The 17,666-nt window shown below is 32.1% G+C and overlaps 1 protein-coding gene across 1 annotated transcript; it reads right to left on the bottom strand.

The window, feature by feature from the left end:
* Positions 1-2,926: 2,926 nt before the first annotated feature.
* On the bottom strand, positions 2,927-16,405 carry LOC111696090 (nicotinate phosphoribosyltransferase-like). The gene is given in 15 exon segments (XM_023465621.1): positions 2,927-3,684; positions 3,757-3,860; positions 4,912-5,127; positions 5,202-5,312; positions 5,830-5,952; positions 6,028-6,148; positions 6,226-6,330; positions 6,945-7,040; positions 7,874-7,938; positions 8,000-8,536; positions 11,600-11,823; positions 13,277-13,457; positions 14,194-14,249; positions 15,194-15,329; positions 16,306-16,405. Coding segments are annotated over 13 exon segments (2,043 nt in total). The 5' UTR covers positions 15,324-15,329; positions 16,306-16,405; the 3' UTR covers positions 2,927-3,684; positions 3,757-3,782.
* Between the last annotated feature and the right edge of the window lie 1,261 nt (positions 16,406-17,666).

The following is a 17,666-nucleotide window of genomic DNA, read 5'->3' as shown; positions in this document are numbered from 1 at the left end:
GGGGGGGGTCAAATTGACCCCCCCCCCCAGCAGGAATAGGGTTAATGGAAGTTATCTTCTAATTGGACATGAAGGGATTTTTTACATAGTTTGAAACTGTGTACTATTTTAATTTAAATTTTTTAGTAAAAAATTCTTTATCAAATATCAAAGAGTGTGTTTCTCAGAATTGTGATATCTATGAAGGATTCTTTCAATAATGTAAACTATACATTTTCTTTTAAATAAAAATGAATTTGAGTCATACTAATTTTAAAAAGTCGTTTTAACACTTTACTAAATCATTAAATTTCAGAAATTCTTTTTTTGAAACTATCATTTTGATTTTTCAATTATTACATAAAAATGAGAAAAAAAATTTCTGCCAAACCTTGTTTTTCCGAAACATGTATTATATTATATTATATTATATTATATTATATTATATTATATTATATTATATTATATTATATTATATTATATTATATTATATTATATTATATGTATTATATTGATTGTAGGGTTTATTTTTCCATTCTGAAACCTCTATCACATTATATTTGGAAATATATCTCATAGAGACTTGTTTTTCTTCTATTAAATAGGATATATTTGCACAAATAATATAATTTAATCAAATAACAAGGCTAATCCGTCCTGCATGCTAGAGTCAAGAGAGAGGATGTTTCAACTTAATTAAACTAAAAATATTAACCCCAGTTCTTAATCGATCAAAAAATTTTAATTCACCTTTGGGACCTCGTCAACCTCTATTAGTTGAGAGTGTGGTTGCTCCTCTAGTTTCTATTATACGCATAAATATAAGAAACGCAAAATTGTTTGGTCTCATATTAGAAATTCAAAAACATTTTATTCCTTCTCATTTCAATAAAAAGAGTTATAATTGATAATATGATAAATTTCAAACTAACATAAAATTTGGAATTGATGCCTTGTCACAAACTCAAATTTTCTAATCCTTATATCTTTGCCATGCCTGATACTCATATTTCATACTTAAATTATTTGATCTAACTTAATTCGTAGTTTGAAATATCAAGGTCTGACATTAGGTTGCAAAGATATAGGAAATAGAAAATCAGGGTTTGTTTGGCAAAGATTCAATACCTTTACTTTGCATTGGTTCAATTGAATGTCATTTGAAGTATAAAAATTCAAAACAGGAAGAAAGAAAAAAAATCCCCAAAATACAGTTTTAACAAAGGATTTGAGTTTTTGCCACAAACTCTAATTTTCTAATTTCTATATCTCTGCAACCGCTTAGTGTAAACTTAAATTATTTGATCTAACAGAAGTAATAGTTTGAAATATCTAAGGTTGCAAAGATATACGGATACAAATATTTGAGTTTGTGGCAAAAACTCAGTTCATTTAAAGGGGAAGACATGTACCCTTTGTTTAATCCTTTGATAATATCGAAATTTAAAGATTTTGAAATTTGATATTTATTTTATTTATATTTATATATATTTAAAAAAACAAGTTGTAACCATCACACACACAAATTCTCCTAATATTATTTGATCGTTTTTGTTAAAATAAAAACAATTAAAGTAATTAAGATTATATTTTTACCGCCATTTTACCAACAAAAATTAACTCAAATTTATCATGTATTGTAGAATGAAAGAACAGTATTTTCTTGCGGGATAACTTACAACGACTTTGCAACCATAAGAGTGAGAAAAAAAACTTGATTTATTAAATGTAGAAATTTCACAACTTCTTTTCTTCTTTTTTTCTGACAGCTCTTTAGAAAAAGGAGTGTGCTGTTAGAAAATATTAAAAATTTGAAACTATAAATAAAATGAAGTTTAGTTTACAGTGCACTGTACCCATCAACTTCGATTCCATTTTATCAAACTGCAAAGGCTGAGCAGTGATCACATTTATCCAAGTTACTGTTTATATATCGAATATACAGGAAATTGAAGTAATCAAATTCCCCGTATTCAATATTGAAACACATTCAAAATTTCTTCAAATCTTCTTTAAATGACAAAAAAAATACAGTGTTGGTGAACTAGGGATGTTTTCCAGATCAAATGGTCTCCAGCGAAAGCAATTATATTAAAAAGACTGTCGAAATAATTTCAACACGCACCTCTGCCCCTTTAGTAAAAGTAAATTCAGCCTTTATGAAGCATAAGGTCGCGTCAACCTTGTTGCACCGCCTAGTCCTGTCCATAGAGCTAGGCACAGTACAAACTGGGAACGGAAAGGTTGACCCGGCTCAGAAATTCAAATGTACTACGGCTGCCCGTGTCAAGTTGAATTATCCTTTTAACCTTTCTCTGAACAAGGCTGATGAAGGTATCCTTATTTTTGAAAAATAATCTCAAGAATTATAGAAATCCTTAAAAGTAATGAATCTCTAGTTTAATTGCTTTATTTATCTATTTTTCTAAATATACATGTTAACATTAAAGTACAGGTGTACTGTATATGCTTATTCGTTGATTGTTAAAGTAAGTAAGTGTGTATACAACAATTGGAGGGTTTTAATATAAACTCATCAAGGTTTATTGCGGATGGAAAAAACTTGTCAGGCAAAAAAAGTAATCAATAAAGTTGTTAGTTCGTGATGTCCAGAACCTTAATATTTAAAACAGTACTGTACAGTGTACATACTAAAAGTATTCTAATATTAGTAAAATCTGAAGTTAGAACTTTAATATCGTAAATACCGATCTCCTTCATATAGACGTACACGGACTAACTCCTCTTCGAGGTGGTAATAGTCTTCATTTAGTTTAGGGATTAATCATCTATCCTTAAATTTAAAAGTGCCCCCATTGGATATCGATATCAAGCGTTCTACGATACTCCACACACATAAGTTCCAACCGCTGTTCACTTTAATTTTCTTTAAACCATCTAGATGAAATAATTTCCATTTTTACTCTAAAAAAATACGTATATCTATATGTATTTATATATATATATATACAGGGTTACCCACAAAGGATGAGACTGTAAAGACGACCCAAAACTCTTAAAATATGGCAATCCCAAGGTTTAATTAAGTCTTCTGGCTTATTGAATAATTTAGCAAAGAAATGAAAATATGGATGGATACTGACAGGATCAATTCTGTAGAGTTGTGCATGTACAGTTGTACATGTACAGTTGTACATGTACAGTTGTACATGTACAGTTGTACATGTACAGTTGTACATGTACAGTTGAAGTACATGAAGTGGTATCCTGTGTGTGTAACCTTGTATATTGAACTTGAAGCTAAATCTAATGTAAAATATCAGAACTCCGACCAGATTCAAGGATTAAAGCTTCCGAACATATTTCTCTAAATGTCGTAGTTTTAAGGAAACTTTTAGAAGTTGGATCCAATCGATCTGATTTATACAAAATAATATCATATTTTCTAATTTACAAAAATATACTACGGGTTAATGGAACACGTCTATTCATCTCAAGTACGAATGCCGGTCCGACTTCTGTCGTACTGTACAGTTTACACGCCAGATATTTGACCAGACACGCCATTAATATCCCGGGTTAGCTGGGTGCAAGGTTATAGGTTGGTTATAAATATTAAATTCCAAACAACTATAATACGTCGAATGTATACGGTCAACCCATTAAACTACATCAGGAGAGCAGGGTAGGTTGTCAGACATGTTGAGCATACTGTTGGTTCGACCAGTACGGGGGGAATCCACCCTACAAAATGAAAAAATAAAAAAACATTTTAGGATAATTTCTTTTTGGTTTTTTATTTTTAAAAGAATTTACCTGGATGACTCCAGGGTGTATGATTGTCAGGATAATTCTCCTATCGGAGCATTTTCAAGCCACAGATCATGGATAAAATGATAAAGATCATCAGATACTCCAACCTATACAGATCATGGATAAAATGATAAAGATCATCTGATACTCCAACCTATACAGATCATGGATAAAATGATAAAGATCATCTGATACTCCAACCTATACAGATCATGGATAAAATGATAAAGATCATCAGATACTCCGACCTATACAGATCATGGATAAAATGATAAAGATCATCTGATACTCCGACCTATACAGATCATGGATAAAATGATAAAGATCATCAGATACTCCGACCTATACAGATCATGGATAAAATGATAAAGATCATCAGAACTCCAACCTATACCGATCATGGATAAATGATAAAGATCATCAGATACTCCAACCTATACAGATCATGGATAAAATGATAAAGATCATCTGATACTCCAACCTATACTTATCATGAATAAATGATAAAGATCATCAGATACTCCAACCTATGCACCGATCATGGATAAATGATAAAGATCATCAGATACTCCAACCTATACAGATCATGGATAAAATGATAAAGATCATCTGATACTCCAACCTATACTTATCATGAATAAATGATAAAGATCATCAGATACTCCAACCTATGCAGATCATAGATGAAATTATAAAGATCATCAGATACTCCAACCTATACAGATCCTGGATAAAATGATTAAGATCATCAGAACTCCAACCTATACCGATCATGGATAAATGATAAAGATCATCAGATACTCCAACCTATACAGATCATGGATAAAATGATAAAGATCATCAGAACTCCAACCTATACCGATCATGGATAAAATGATAAAGATCATCAGATACTCCAACCTATACAGATCATGGATAAAATGATAAAGATCATCAGATACTCCAACTTAAAGATTATGATTGAATTGATAAAGGTCCCCGATGCTCCAACCTGAGATCATGAATAGAATATTAAATATCATTAGATACTCCAGCCTAAAGATCATGGAGAGAGTGATTAAAATCATAAGATATCTCAAGCTTACACAGATCATGAATAAAATTTGGATTTTGAAACAGATTAAATTTTCCTTTATAATTAAAAGGATTAAAACGAACCTTGTACGGTGTTGGGTTCAAGGATCGTTTATGATCTTCTCTCAGACTTCTCAGAGACTTCTGAACATGTGCTCGGACCTGATCCAAGGTTGGCATCTTAGTACAGATCTTCCCATCGCTCCAGACCAGCACATATAGAGGTTCCACCTTGTGAGGCATCACGTATGCTCTCTTAGACTCCTCGAATGGATGACGACACAAAACTCGTCTTCCAACCTTTTTAATTTGTAAAAGAGTTTAGTTTTTTTGTTTCTGAGGAAAGAAAAATTTGCTTTTTACTGAATGGTTACCTGAGGAGGGGTTTCTCCGGGTAGTTGGAGAAGATCAATCAGAGCATGTCCATCACTGCTGTACAACCTGTAGGCTTCCTTCTGTCCAGGCATAGTAATCTTAGATACATCCTAGAGAGAGAAATCGAGAAAAATTTGATGAAAACTTTATAAATAAGATAAATTATTCAGGAACAGTAAAGAGTAAAATTTATATACATGGTGTCCCAAAAACATGGGAATTGAAAGACGACTTAAAACTCGTCTTTGATTTCTGACAATTGATAAATGAAAAAGAGTGCACTGCCTTTTTTTGTATCTTTATAATTAGACGGAGATATTAAACATTTACACTGCAATTTTGTTGTTTAATAATTTGGAATTAAGGAAAATCTCTTAACATCTTTGTCAACTAAGATAGTAAATGTTTTAACTAGTACTGCTTACATTGTGTCGCGAAATAATGCCGCGCGGAACAATGACGAAATTAAATTAGTCACTTAATTCCAATGTTTAATGGGACACCCTGTATTAGACAGTATGACATTATAGACAGTAGACTGTAAAGCCAGTATTGTATGATAGACAGACACCAGACATTATACGTTGCACAGTATTGATTTAGACAGACAGAGTTGATTTATGTTACCTGAGATAGTTTAATCTTTGGTTTCCCATTAACTTCTACCAGTTTAAAGACACAGCCTAGAGCAGGTTGACGTTGGCAGGTCACTAGATGCGTCCCAATACCAAAACAGTTGATTTTATGTCCCTAAAGGAAACCTGCTTATATATGAGATACACATTTAAATTAAAAATAAGGATAAGTAATTCTTTATTTTCGAACCTGTTCATTAAGAGAGAGAATAGTTTCCTCGTTAATGTCATTACTAGCAGTTATTAGCAGAGTTGCAAACCAATCCAGCCCCAGCTTTGTTGAGACAAGGATAAACGTTTCTCTTACAACCCTAAAGTAAAATATTGTATAGTTTTTTTTAGTATTTTTAAAAAAATAAAACAGTTAATTTAAAGCGTTATTCAGTACCTGGAGAGATACGCAAGATCTCCGGAATCAATCCTTACTCCGATAGCTCGGTAACCTAGATCGTGGAGGGCGAGAGTCACAGCGCAGAAGTTGAGAACTCCACTCCTTAATAATTTTCTATACTCAGAGTTTAGAAATAGTATGAAGAAAAAAGGAGGTAAAAAGAGTAAAACAACATTTTCTAACCATGAATATAGAAGAAGAAGAATGGTTGGTAAAATAATGGTTGGAATCTATAAAAAGAAGGAAAAGATGAGGAAAGAGATGGGAAATGTTGTTTATTGAGTTACTACTGCATAATTTCCCTGCATAATTTTGTTTGCAAAGTCTGTTATCTGCAATCGAGAAAATCTAGTTAAACCTTATCATTCTCCTTTCTTCCGTTTTCCTTTCTACCATTCTCCCTTCTTTCATTATACTTTCTACCATTCTCCTTATTTCCATTTTCCTTTCTTCCATTCTCTTTCTTCCATTATCCTTTCTTCCATTTTCCTTTCTACCATTCTCCTTTCTTCCATTCTAATCTCCCTATCAACCCGTTTAACCACAATTTGCTTTCCCCTTCTCTTTCATATTGTTTTTGATTTTTTCTTTTTTCTCTTAATTTTTGTTTTCTTGATTTTCTACACTTTTCCTTTATTTTAATCTACTTTTTTTAGTTTTTTTCTAAATTCTTTTCTTTTTTCTTTTTTCTTCTAAATTCTTTAAATTATAATTACTTTGTAACATCGTATGTATCGATGAGAGCTAGGAAGGATTGAGGGAAGGCTAGAGCGTAACTAATGAACGCTGCAAGTTCTCCGTCGTGTGCCTCGCTGTGGATAAATGCATAACAACTTGAACTATAGGTATCGAACTAACTAAATCTTAAAAATACTTTTCATCATTTTCTGGGTTTATAAGTTAATAACACTTTTGCCTACTTTTAAGTGCAATTTATTGGCAACAGTTATGCTTTGCGAATTATATCGGAGAAAATGTTAATATTGCAATTTCGGAAAACTAATCATGATTTTTTTTAAGAAAAATGATTTTACTTTAGATTTAGTTCGCGGCCTCATAAACATTTTTAAACCTTAAAAAGTAGGAGATTGTCCGTCTGTGTTTGGCCATGTTAAAGGGTTCCTTTACATTTCTTAAATAAAGGATAACGTTAACAATTCATTTAAGTCTCAAAGTTAAAATTTTAATTTTGTTCCTACTTGAAGTCAATCTAATATATAAATTTGGCTTGTCTGTCTGTTTGTTTGTATCCAATAAATGTCAAAACGGCTAAACCGATCGGGCCCAAATTTTTGTGGGACATCACGTGACCACGGGGAAGGTTTACGAATGATAAAAATTAAAAAAAAGTGTTTTAAAAACCCATTTTTTACTGCCCTACTCTATATACAGAGTTATCCACATAGTATGAGACGACTGTAGAAGATGTATGCTGTCTAATTCCTCACATTTATGATTCCCCGCGACTTGTTTCTTTCGTTGCCTTATCTTTAAATATCCCATAAAAGACAGGATTTCAGACAGGAGCCTCAATTTAACCTTGGAATCGACTTATTTCAAGTGTTTCAGATCGTCTTTACAGTCTCATTCTTTGTGAAACACCCAGTATGTATTTATGGTTAGAGTATGAAATATATGCATTTTCCTTGCAAGAATATTCATGATATCTCCGAGTTTATTTCTCCACTCCTGACATTTTTCAACAAAATCCTAGAAATATTAGAATAAAAGAGAAAATTAAACAAGGATTACAGAAAAAAAAGAAATGTACCTTTTCTTCTTCTTTATCTTTATCCTCTGCTTTTTCATCATTTGTTTCTTCGGCATTCTTTTCCTCGTCCCCATTTTCCTTTCCTTTGTCCCTCTCTTCCTTTCCTTCGTCTCCATTTTCATTTTCTTCGTCCGCCTCTTCCTTTTCTTCAGCCCCATCTTCCTCCCCTTCGTCCCCATCTTCCTTTCCTTCGTCCCCATCTTCCTTTCCTTCGTCCCCATCTTCCTTTCCGTCGTCTCCATTTTCCTTTCCTTCGTCCGCCTCTTCCTTTCCGTCGTCTCCATTTTCTTTCCCTTCGTCCCCATCTTCCTTTCCTTCATTTTTCAATTCTTTCATTTTAGTTCCCTCTTCCTTCTCTTTATCCTTTACAGAATCTGCAGATCTGGAAAGAGTTCTTGTTTGAAGTTCATCCAACCCAGTGAAGGATGTGACGTAAGCGTGCGCATGCGTTCCTTTTACTGGGATCTTAAACAGCTTTCCGGCCAGCACGTTAGACGTTCCGTCGAAACCTCCTGATCAAAACAAAACTTTAGAATCCTATTAATAAACATACAAACATATTACATACAGCCGTCATCGTACATGTCAATACAATTAAGACGACTTTCGATTACAAATTTTCAAACTACAAAGCTTTCAAAGAGCATGGATATTATTTGATACACATATACTTGGAAACAAAGAGAAACTGCCAATTAACACAATCTCTGTGTTTACTTGTAAGACTTGTAAACTTGTAATTTGAAAACAGCTTGTTAGAAATCAAAACTTGAATAGAAAATTCGTCTTTATTGTACTGATATAAAAACCGACCAGTTAACCGGGTTTCTAACTTTCCCAAGTTAAAAAAGGGACTGTAAACGTAATTCAAAATGACAGTCCATTGACCGTCCGATCGTTCGAGCGTCCAGTGACTTGCAGATTACAGAAAAAATAGAGGAAAAATCGTGAGAATTGACCGCTTTCCAAGTCTCTATCAGGATATTATTTATAGACTTTATTCAATGAACAAAACCTAAATCAGCATTTATTGCTATATCTAAGCAATTTTAGGTCGTCGCTGAAGTAGCATCCTTTGTGGGTAACCCTGTATATTAATTGTCACAAACTGTATTGGATACTGGATACTATAATTGTTTATTTTATCATTATTGTAAAAGATCATTAGCAGATAATTATAAAAGTTTTAGCATGACTGCAGCATTTAACATCCAATCTTTACTTTGAAAATGTTTAATCAATATTGTCTTGAGCAGCCTTTTCATGATAAACTTGATTTTGTATTAACTGTGGACAATTAGAAACCGTTTAATCTTCGGCACTTCATAAATCAGGACCTGGGATTATCACGCAGCTCAAGGTGCAGCTAATACCAAGAGCAAAACTAATAGCACAGATCAAGCTGCAGCTTTAAACAAAGATACACTAATCACACAATTCAAGGTTTAACTTTAAGCCAAGAGAAAATTAATCACACAGCTCAAGTTTCAACTTTAAACCAAGAGAAAATTAATCACACAGCTCAAGGTTCAACTTTAAACCAAGAGAAAATTAATCACACAGCTCAAGTTTCAACTTTAAACCAAGAGAAAATTAATCACACAGCTCAAGGTTCAACTTTAAACCAAGAGAAAATTAATCACACAGCTCAAGTTTCAACTTTAAACCAAGAGAAAATTAATCACACAGCTCAAGGTTCAACTTTAAACCAAGAGAAAATTAATCACACAGCTCAAGGTTCAACTTTAAACCAAGAGAAAACTAATCACACAGCTCAAGGTGCAACTTTAAACCAAGAGAAAATTAATCACACAGCTCAAGGTGCAACTTTAAACCAAGAGAAAACTAATCACACAGCTCAAGGTGCAACTAATCACACAGCTCAAGGTGCACCTTTAAACCAAAAGAAAACTAATAACACAGCTCAAGGTGCAACTTTAAACCAAGAGAAAACTAATCACACAGCTCAAGGTTCAACTTTAACCAACCAATATACACTAATCACACAGCTCAAGGTTCAACTTTAAACCAAAAGAAAACTAATCACACAGCTCAAGGTGCAACTTTAAACCAAAGAGAAAACTAATCACACAGCTCAAGGTTCAACTTTAAACCAAGAGAAAACTAATCACAGAGCTCAAGGTTCAACTTTAAACCAAGAGAAAACTAATCACACAGCTCAAGGTGCAACTTTAAACCAAGAGAAAACTAATCACACAGCTGAACGTGCAACTTTAAACCAAGAGAAAACTAATCACACAGCTCAAGGTTCAACTTAAACCAATAGAAAACTAATCACACAGCTCAAGGTGCACCTTTACACTAAAAGAAAACTAATAACACAGCTCAAGGTGCAACTTTAAACTAAAAGAAAACTAATCTCCACCACCAGGATGGTTTACATGCAGTTTTGATTGCTGATCAGGCAATTTAAATCTAAGCTCCTGTGTTTCTGCATTTATTCAAGTTGTGTTTGATTTCCACTAAATCTCTGTCTAGTCAAATAAAATTGAAAGGAAGTGAGTTTTCCCCACAAACTTTGATACTATATAATACCTCTATCTTTGCAACCCAGTGACGTAGGCCTTAGATATTTCAAACTATATACTCTATTAGATCATGTAATCTAAGTTTGAAATATTATAGGTTTACATCGCCAGGTTGCAAAGATAAAGGGACTGGAATATTCAAGTTTGTGGCAAAGACTCAACTCCTTTGCCATCTATGCAGGTTTATTGCAGACATTGTTGTAATGAGAACTTCTCTTTATCAGTTGCATTACATGTATCAGTGTCTTGCAGTAATTTAGAATGAAATTTAAAAGACCTCCTAGTCTTAACTGCATTCGGGTAGGTTCAAGGTGATTTAGGATAGGACACCTATGATACCAATGTGAAACAAAAATTATAAAAAATACATTTCGCAATTATAGGTATGAAATTACAGACACTGTTGACACCATTATATTCAAGCTCTGTAGCTTATTACATATTTTTATGGTGATAAAAACAAAGTTTGAAAACTAGGCAGAATTTTGTCCAGCACTGAATGGCAGTATTTGAACTGTAATTTATTTTTTTTATTTTTTCCTTTCAAGATTCTAAAACATGAAAATTTGATGTTGTTGAAAACAGAATATCAGTTGATTCTAATCAAGAATTATATAAATCAAATAATGTGCTTTCATCACATGAAAGCAAATAAAAATAATAATAGCCATCAATAGAGTCAAAGTAAGGGGTTTGAAAGAGTATAAAAACTCTGTTCTGTGTATTCTGTGATTTAAAATTATTTAATCCCATGTTGAACGAAGAATGACAGAAAGAAGAAATATATTTTCTCCAAGATCCACTCCAAACTATATTTACTCAAGGGAGGAGGAAGATTAGCAAAGTCTAGGATCTACAGGATGGAAACCTTTACAGATGATTTTAATTCTACATTTTAACATTTTATTTATAAAAAATTAATAGCAAGACCGCTAAACATGGCCTCATGGGTATTTCTTGTACAGAAAATTAATTTTGGGATTATTTTTAATAAACATTAAAAAATGATTCTATAAAGTTTTTTTTTTAAATTTCCAAGTCTCATCTAAACAGAGCTGGTCCAGCTCTGTTTAGATGAGACTTGGAAATCTAAAAGCTGGTTGCCATGTGTTGAATAAGTACCTTGAGAAAAGAATAAAAAGTTGAACCTGGCTGCGTTGGTAGCTATAAGACTGGAGTAGTTGACCAAGGTTAGAAATGTTGTCTCCAGTAGTTGTATAATGATGAGAGGACCAGAGATGCGCATCAGAGGAATCCGAGGGAAACAAACAGAACCTGAACAAATAGTTTAGAAACAAAACATACAAAGAAATTAAGTTTTTGCAACAATCTCTAATTTTCTAGTCCTTTCGTATTTTAAACTAAATTCTGTTAGATAAAATATAATCTAAGTTTAAAATATATAAGATTTAAACCAGCAGATTGTAAGGACATTTATGAGATTAGAAAATTTGAATTTGTTACAAAAAAATAGTTCTTTTAAAATGAAAAATGAGAGTGAACATATTCAAGATAATATCTGATACAGACTCAGAGAAGAAGTGTTAAAACATGACAAACAAACAATAAATATCATAAAATTGAAATTTTGCACTTTAAAAAGTTTTAAAAAAAACTGTCTTTTTCTTAATCCAAATTCTAAAAATATCACTAAAACTTTCATCCTATTGTTGTCTCAGTTGTCTTATTGTTGTAGTTTTATAGAAATAAACATATTTTGAATAACAAAAATCACAAAACACAGCTTGAATAAATTAGACACACCAATAAAAACAAATTGCAAAAAGAATATGATGAGAAAAAAAACAAGAAAGGCATTAAGAAAAAAAATAAACACTTTTTTTTGCATAACAGTGTATTGCAGATAGTACATAAACACATTTAAATATTCCTGGAGTAAACATTTCTTGTTTAAAGGGACTGTAAGCGTATTTTCAAGCGACCCTTCATACAAAGATGTTACAACGCCTAAGTTATAACGGCACCCTTAAAAGGTTTGTTTGATCAAGTCTGAATAAGATATCCATGTTTTTGTTTCATTAAACTGTTTATTTTTATTTGAGGTTTCTCTGCAAACGTAAAGCAGGAAAACGAAAGTATTTTCCAAGTATTTTGGATCAGATTAATGTTGCAAGAGTACAGTTGTAAATCAGGCATTGCTATCTTTGCATTAAAATTACGCATACAGTCTCTATAACGCAAAAAAAAAATACAACTTCTAAACAGTGTGTCATACTTGACAATTAAAATTACGCTTACAGTCTCTATAACGCACAAAAAATACAACTTCTATACAGTGTGTCATACTTGACAATTAAAATTACGCATACAGTCTCTATAACGCACAAAAAAAAATACAACTTCTAAACAGTGTGTCATACTTGACAATTAAAATTACGCTTACAGTCTCTATAACGCAAACAAAAATACAACTTCTAAACAGTGTGTCATAAGAAGAGAAAATGTTTTAGGAAATAAATGCCTGCTTAATTTTTAAACTAAATGTATATTCAGAGATCGTCATCCATTATCATTCTTAGCGGGAAACACTGCACACCATGCACTCTAAAATTTGTATGATCCAAGCCGGTATAACATGTACTGTATATGCTGTCCAGTCTAGACTACCCAGTGTACAGGCGACCCAGCAGGTGTTATGCAACAAATGTAGCCTGGCAAGATCACAGTGGGCCTGTAGATTAAATATAATCTGGAAAACTATTTTTACCTTCTGGCAGAGCATAAACTTGAACCTCCGACGGGTTGAGCTGCTTGAGGAATATAAAGAACTCCTCCTCCACTGTCGGAGGCAGAACGGTTCTTATATAAGATATGTCTGACTCCGAGTAGTGGAAATTCTCCAGGAGAGCCAAACAATCAGATAATCCACAGAATATCGTAAACTCGCCCTTTAATATAAAAAAACAATCAGACAATCCACAGAATATCGTAAAGTCTCCCTTTAATATAAAAAAACAATCAGACAATCCACAAAATATCGTAAAGTCTCCCTTTAATATAAAAAAACAATCAGACAATCCACAGAATATCGTAAAGTCTCCCTTTAATATAAAAAAAACAATCAGACAATCCACAAAATATCGTAAAGTCTCCCTTTAATATAAAAAAAAACAATCAGACAATCCACAGAATGTTGTAAACTCCCATTTTAATATTAAATTGTAAGACCTGCTTTTAATAATATTTAGGGATGCATAAAACGAAGATGCCTCGATTATTGTTTTCAGAAAAGGTTTAAAGGACACATAACAATACGTAGACAGTCCCTTTAAAATGATTATATTTAACGTATTCTCAATATTCTGCAACTGTACTGATAGAGGATAAAGGTCGTTCCTGGCGCGTAAATGAATACTAAAAACATTGGACTGGACCCTAGGGAAGAACAAGAATCGTTACAAAATAACAAAACAATAAACAGAGTTAATTGAATAAAACAATCATAAAACTTTATATTAACCTAGATTGATGTTCTTGTAATCCTTCAAAAAATAAAAAAGCGCAAATGTTTATTCTTTAAATTCTAACAGTGTTTCTTCCTAACAAACACAGAAAGTTTTTCGATTAAAAAACTTCATCAAAAAAACAAGTTATCCCCCCCCCCCGTCACATTAAAAGCTATACCTTAAAGGGATTCTTCCTAAAAAACAGATCAAAGGTTGCCACATCATTTATCTTCCCTGCAACAGCAAACACAGGATTAATTTAAACTCTAATGAAATATCTCATGAACAACAATTTGAAAGAAAAAATTTGTGCAAAGATCGATTTCCAATTTATTGAGGAGTAAACCAATCCAATCGTGCATCACATAAAAATATTAGAAAAATAGAAAGATAGAAAGATAAAATAACAGATAGTAGAAAAGTACAAATAAAAATAACATAAGTAGCATTTTGAATATTTGGTCTTATTTATATGTCATTCCCGAGAAATTACAGTAAGGGAATTGAGTCTTAGCCACAAACACAAATTTTCTAATCCCTATATCTTTGCAGTATGATGGTTTAAACCTTTGATATTTCAAACTTAGATTATTTAATCTAACAGAGTTCGGAGTTGGACATCTCTAAAGTCTACGACATTGGGTTGCAAAGATTATAAATTCAGAGTTTGGGGCTAAGCCTTGCAGTACTTTTAACGTTATATTCAAATTCTTTATGATTTCAATCATAATTATGCTTGTTGAAGAATCATTGAGAAAAAAAAATTGTTTTTAATTTATAGGATGTATGTAACCAAATAAATTTGTTTCTCTTACTGATTCATCCATCAAACCTAGAGACTACAACGCTGTATCAGTAAAAATAACGTAAAATGCCTTATTTACTTAAATATCTTAAATGCAAAGCGCAAAAAAGTATAAATAATAATTACAAAAAATCTACATATAATTGGTGAAAATTGTTTCTAAAGTTAAGACTTACTAGACTTTTTACCAAGACCTCTAGTTTACCGTGTCTAGTCTCGTTAAGTATACCTGACTTCCAGACCTCTAGTTTACCGTGTCTAGTCTCGTTAAGTATACCTGACTTCCAGACCTCTAGTTTACCGTGTCTAGTCTCGTTAAGTATACCTGACTTCCAGACCTCTAGTTTACCGTGTCTAGTCTCGTTAAGTATACCTGACTTCCAGTACGCATACGCCATTGTGATCTGATATAGATCAGTGAGTAGAGGTTGAACTACAGAGTTCTCCAGACAGAGAATAGAATTCCTCTCCTGACAATCCTTAGAACCCCGGCTGGAGTACATCCTGCCCTAGTAGAAAATCTGATTTAGAAACTACAAAAATCTTCGTTTCATTGATAAAAGGAATTAAGTCTTTGCCACAGTTTAACATTTTTTACTCCCTATATCTTTGGAACCTGATGGTGTAAACTTTAGATATTTCTATTTTAGATTATTTGATCTAACAGAGTTCAAAGTTTTAATATCTAAGGTCTACGAAATTGGGTTGCAAAGTTAAGAATCATTTACATATTCAACCTTAATATCTTAATTTTTAATGCTATAACGTTAAGCTTGGATACTAGCATAATGTTTTAGTACTGTTTCTAGACAAAGGAACTTAAGTTTTTGCCACAAACGTAAATTGTCTAATTTCTATATCTCTGCATCGGGATGGTTTAAACTTTAAACTTAGATAGTTTTATCTAACAGAATTCATAGTTTGAAATGTCATTGGGTTGAAAAGATATAGGGATAGTAAAATCTGATTTGGGGCAAAAGTACTCAATTCCTTTGAGAATTTTCGCATACTTCTAAATTATGTATTCTAAATTTATTAAACTTTATTAAATTTATTAAATTTTAACCCTGAGAGAAGATATGTGCAAAAACGAATAAAAAACAAACGTTTTTTGTTGATGTTCTTTTTACGTTCTCTTATGATACAAATTTCTATCTCTGTATATATTCAATCTAATAATCTAATTAATTTCCATTATAGTTTGTTGGTAAGATTTATCATTAATTCTTGTGCAAATTGTTTAAAGTTAAACATGCATTGCAGTTTAACAATTAGCAGATAATTGTTTTCTGTTGCAACAAGTTTGCAGAATTTGAATTTTGAGCTTACAGAAGCTGGATAGATGGTTGAATAAGCAAATACTGGTGTTTTTCTTTCATAGTCTTTACAATAGGTTGTATTCAGTGCAATTGCGCACTCTTCGATGTTAATGTTGAATTCAAAACATTTAAAAAGTAATTGTTCAGAAACCTTAAAAAATCTTACTTGTTTGGGGTTTGTAAGCTCCAGTCTGAGCAGTGTGAAGGTTCGAATACCTTTAGGGTAGAAGAGCAGGCCTAGCTCCAGGACTACCAGAGTATTGATAAAACTTTCCTAGGCTCACGGTCAATCTTGATATTCCCTGAACCGTCCTCAGTTTCATTATCATTACTCTGCCTTTTATTGTTCTAGGTTCAAGGTCGAATAGGTTTTCTGTCTATAGTACTTACTGCAGTACACTTAACATTAAATCAATTCTATTTAGCTGAATATTTTTTATCTGTTTTGTTCCAGTGTTTAGCACGTTTTCCTATGTTTATACTTTTCAGACTATTTTTCTTAGTTATCTTTATTTTTGGATCTGTTTTTCAAAGTTTCTTTTTGGACAAAAATATTTATCCATTTATCTACCATTATATTTTTATTCATTCATTCAATCTTTAAATAATTTTCTTTACCCATTCACCTTTCACACCTCAGCCCAGATATTGGTACTTTCGACTTTTTTCATTTCGTTTGTTCATCGTTCGTGAAAGACCCATTTCGTTCTTTTTTTTCAATCGTTGAGAAAAAATTATTTCGTTAGTTCTTAAAATATTCGTTTATTTTACATCTATTTAGTTCGTTTTCTCACTAAAAGATTGTTCAGTAAAATTGTTCGTTCAGTAGAATCGTTCGTTTAGTAAGAAAAGATAGTTTTTAGCAAAAAATTTTCGAAAAAATCTTTTGTTCGGTAAAGAACTAACGTCTTTTTGAAAAGTCTGTTCAAAAAAATCGTTTTTTCAGTGAAGAACTATAATTTTTCAAAAAGTTTGTTCGAAAAATCGTTTAAAATCGTTCACTATTTTAAACGTTCGTTTTAAAAACGACACCGTTTTTCAAGTAAAATTTCGTTCGTTAAAAAAAAGGATGCACATTTCTATCTGCCAATCAAAATCAATGTATTCCGCCCGCTTCTCATTGCCATTTGTTTATTCATCGTGAAACAATTTTATTTATTCTCCTAAGTTTTTTTTCTGGTCAAAACTTTTGGTTTTATAAATCTGTTAATACCTTCAATATAAATCTTTTTAAGTCCTTCATACATTCAATACTCAATCTCTTTTTTCATTTTTCTTAAAAGGTCTAAAACAGACACTGGTGAAAAAAGTTTGCGACCAGTCTGAAAATTGTCTTGCTGTGACGAACGAAGCTGATTTACTTTGGGAAGAACACTCCTTACATTACAACAAAGATCTGATTAACATCAACTGATCTGAAAAATAATCATGTATAACTATAGTCAACTTAAAAATTACAGGACTGAGACTTCTAAAAGTACCCCCAAAGACTGTAGAATAGAAGAACATAGGGCATTAGGATTTATA

Source organism: Eurytemora carolleeae, unplaced genomic scaffold (genome assembly GCF_000591075.1).
Source record: "Eurytemora carolleeae unplaced genomic scaffold, Eaff_2.0 scaffold113, whole genome shotgun sequence".
Classification (NCBI taxonomy): Eukaryota; Metazoa; Arthropoda; class Copepoda; order Calanoida; family Temoridae; genus Eurytemora; species Eurytemora carolleeae.
The sequence above is the reverse complement of the archived record's forward strand: the minus strand, read 5'-3'. Positions and strand labels throughout refer to the sequence as shown.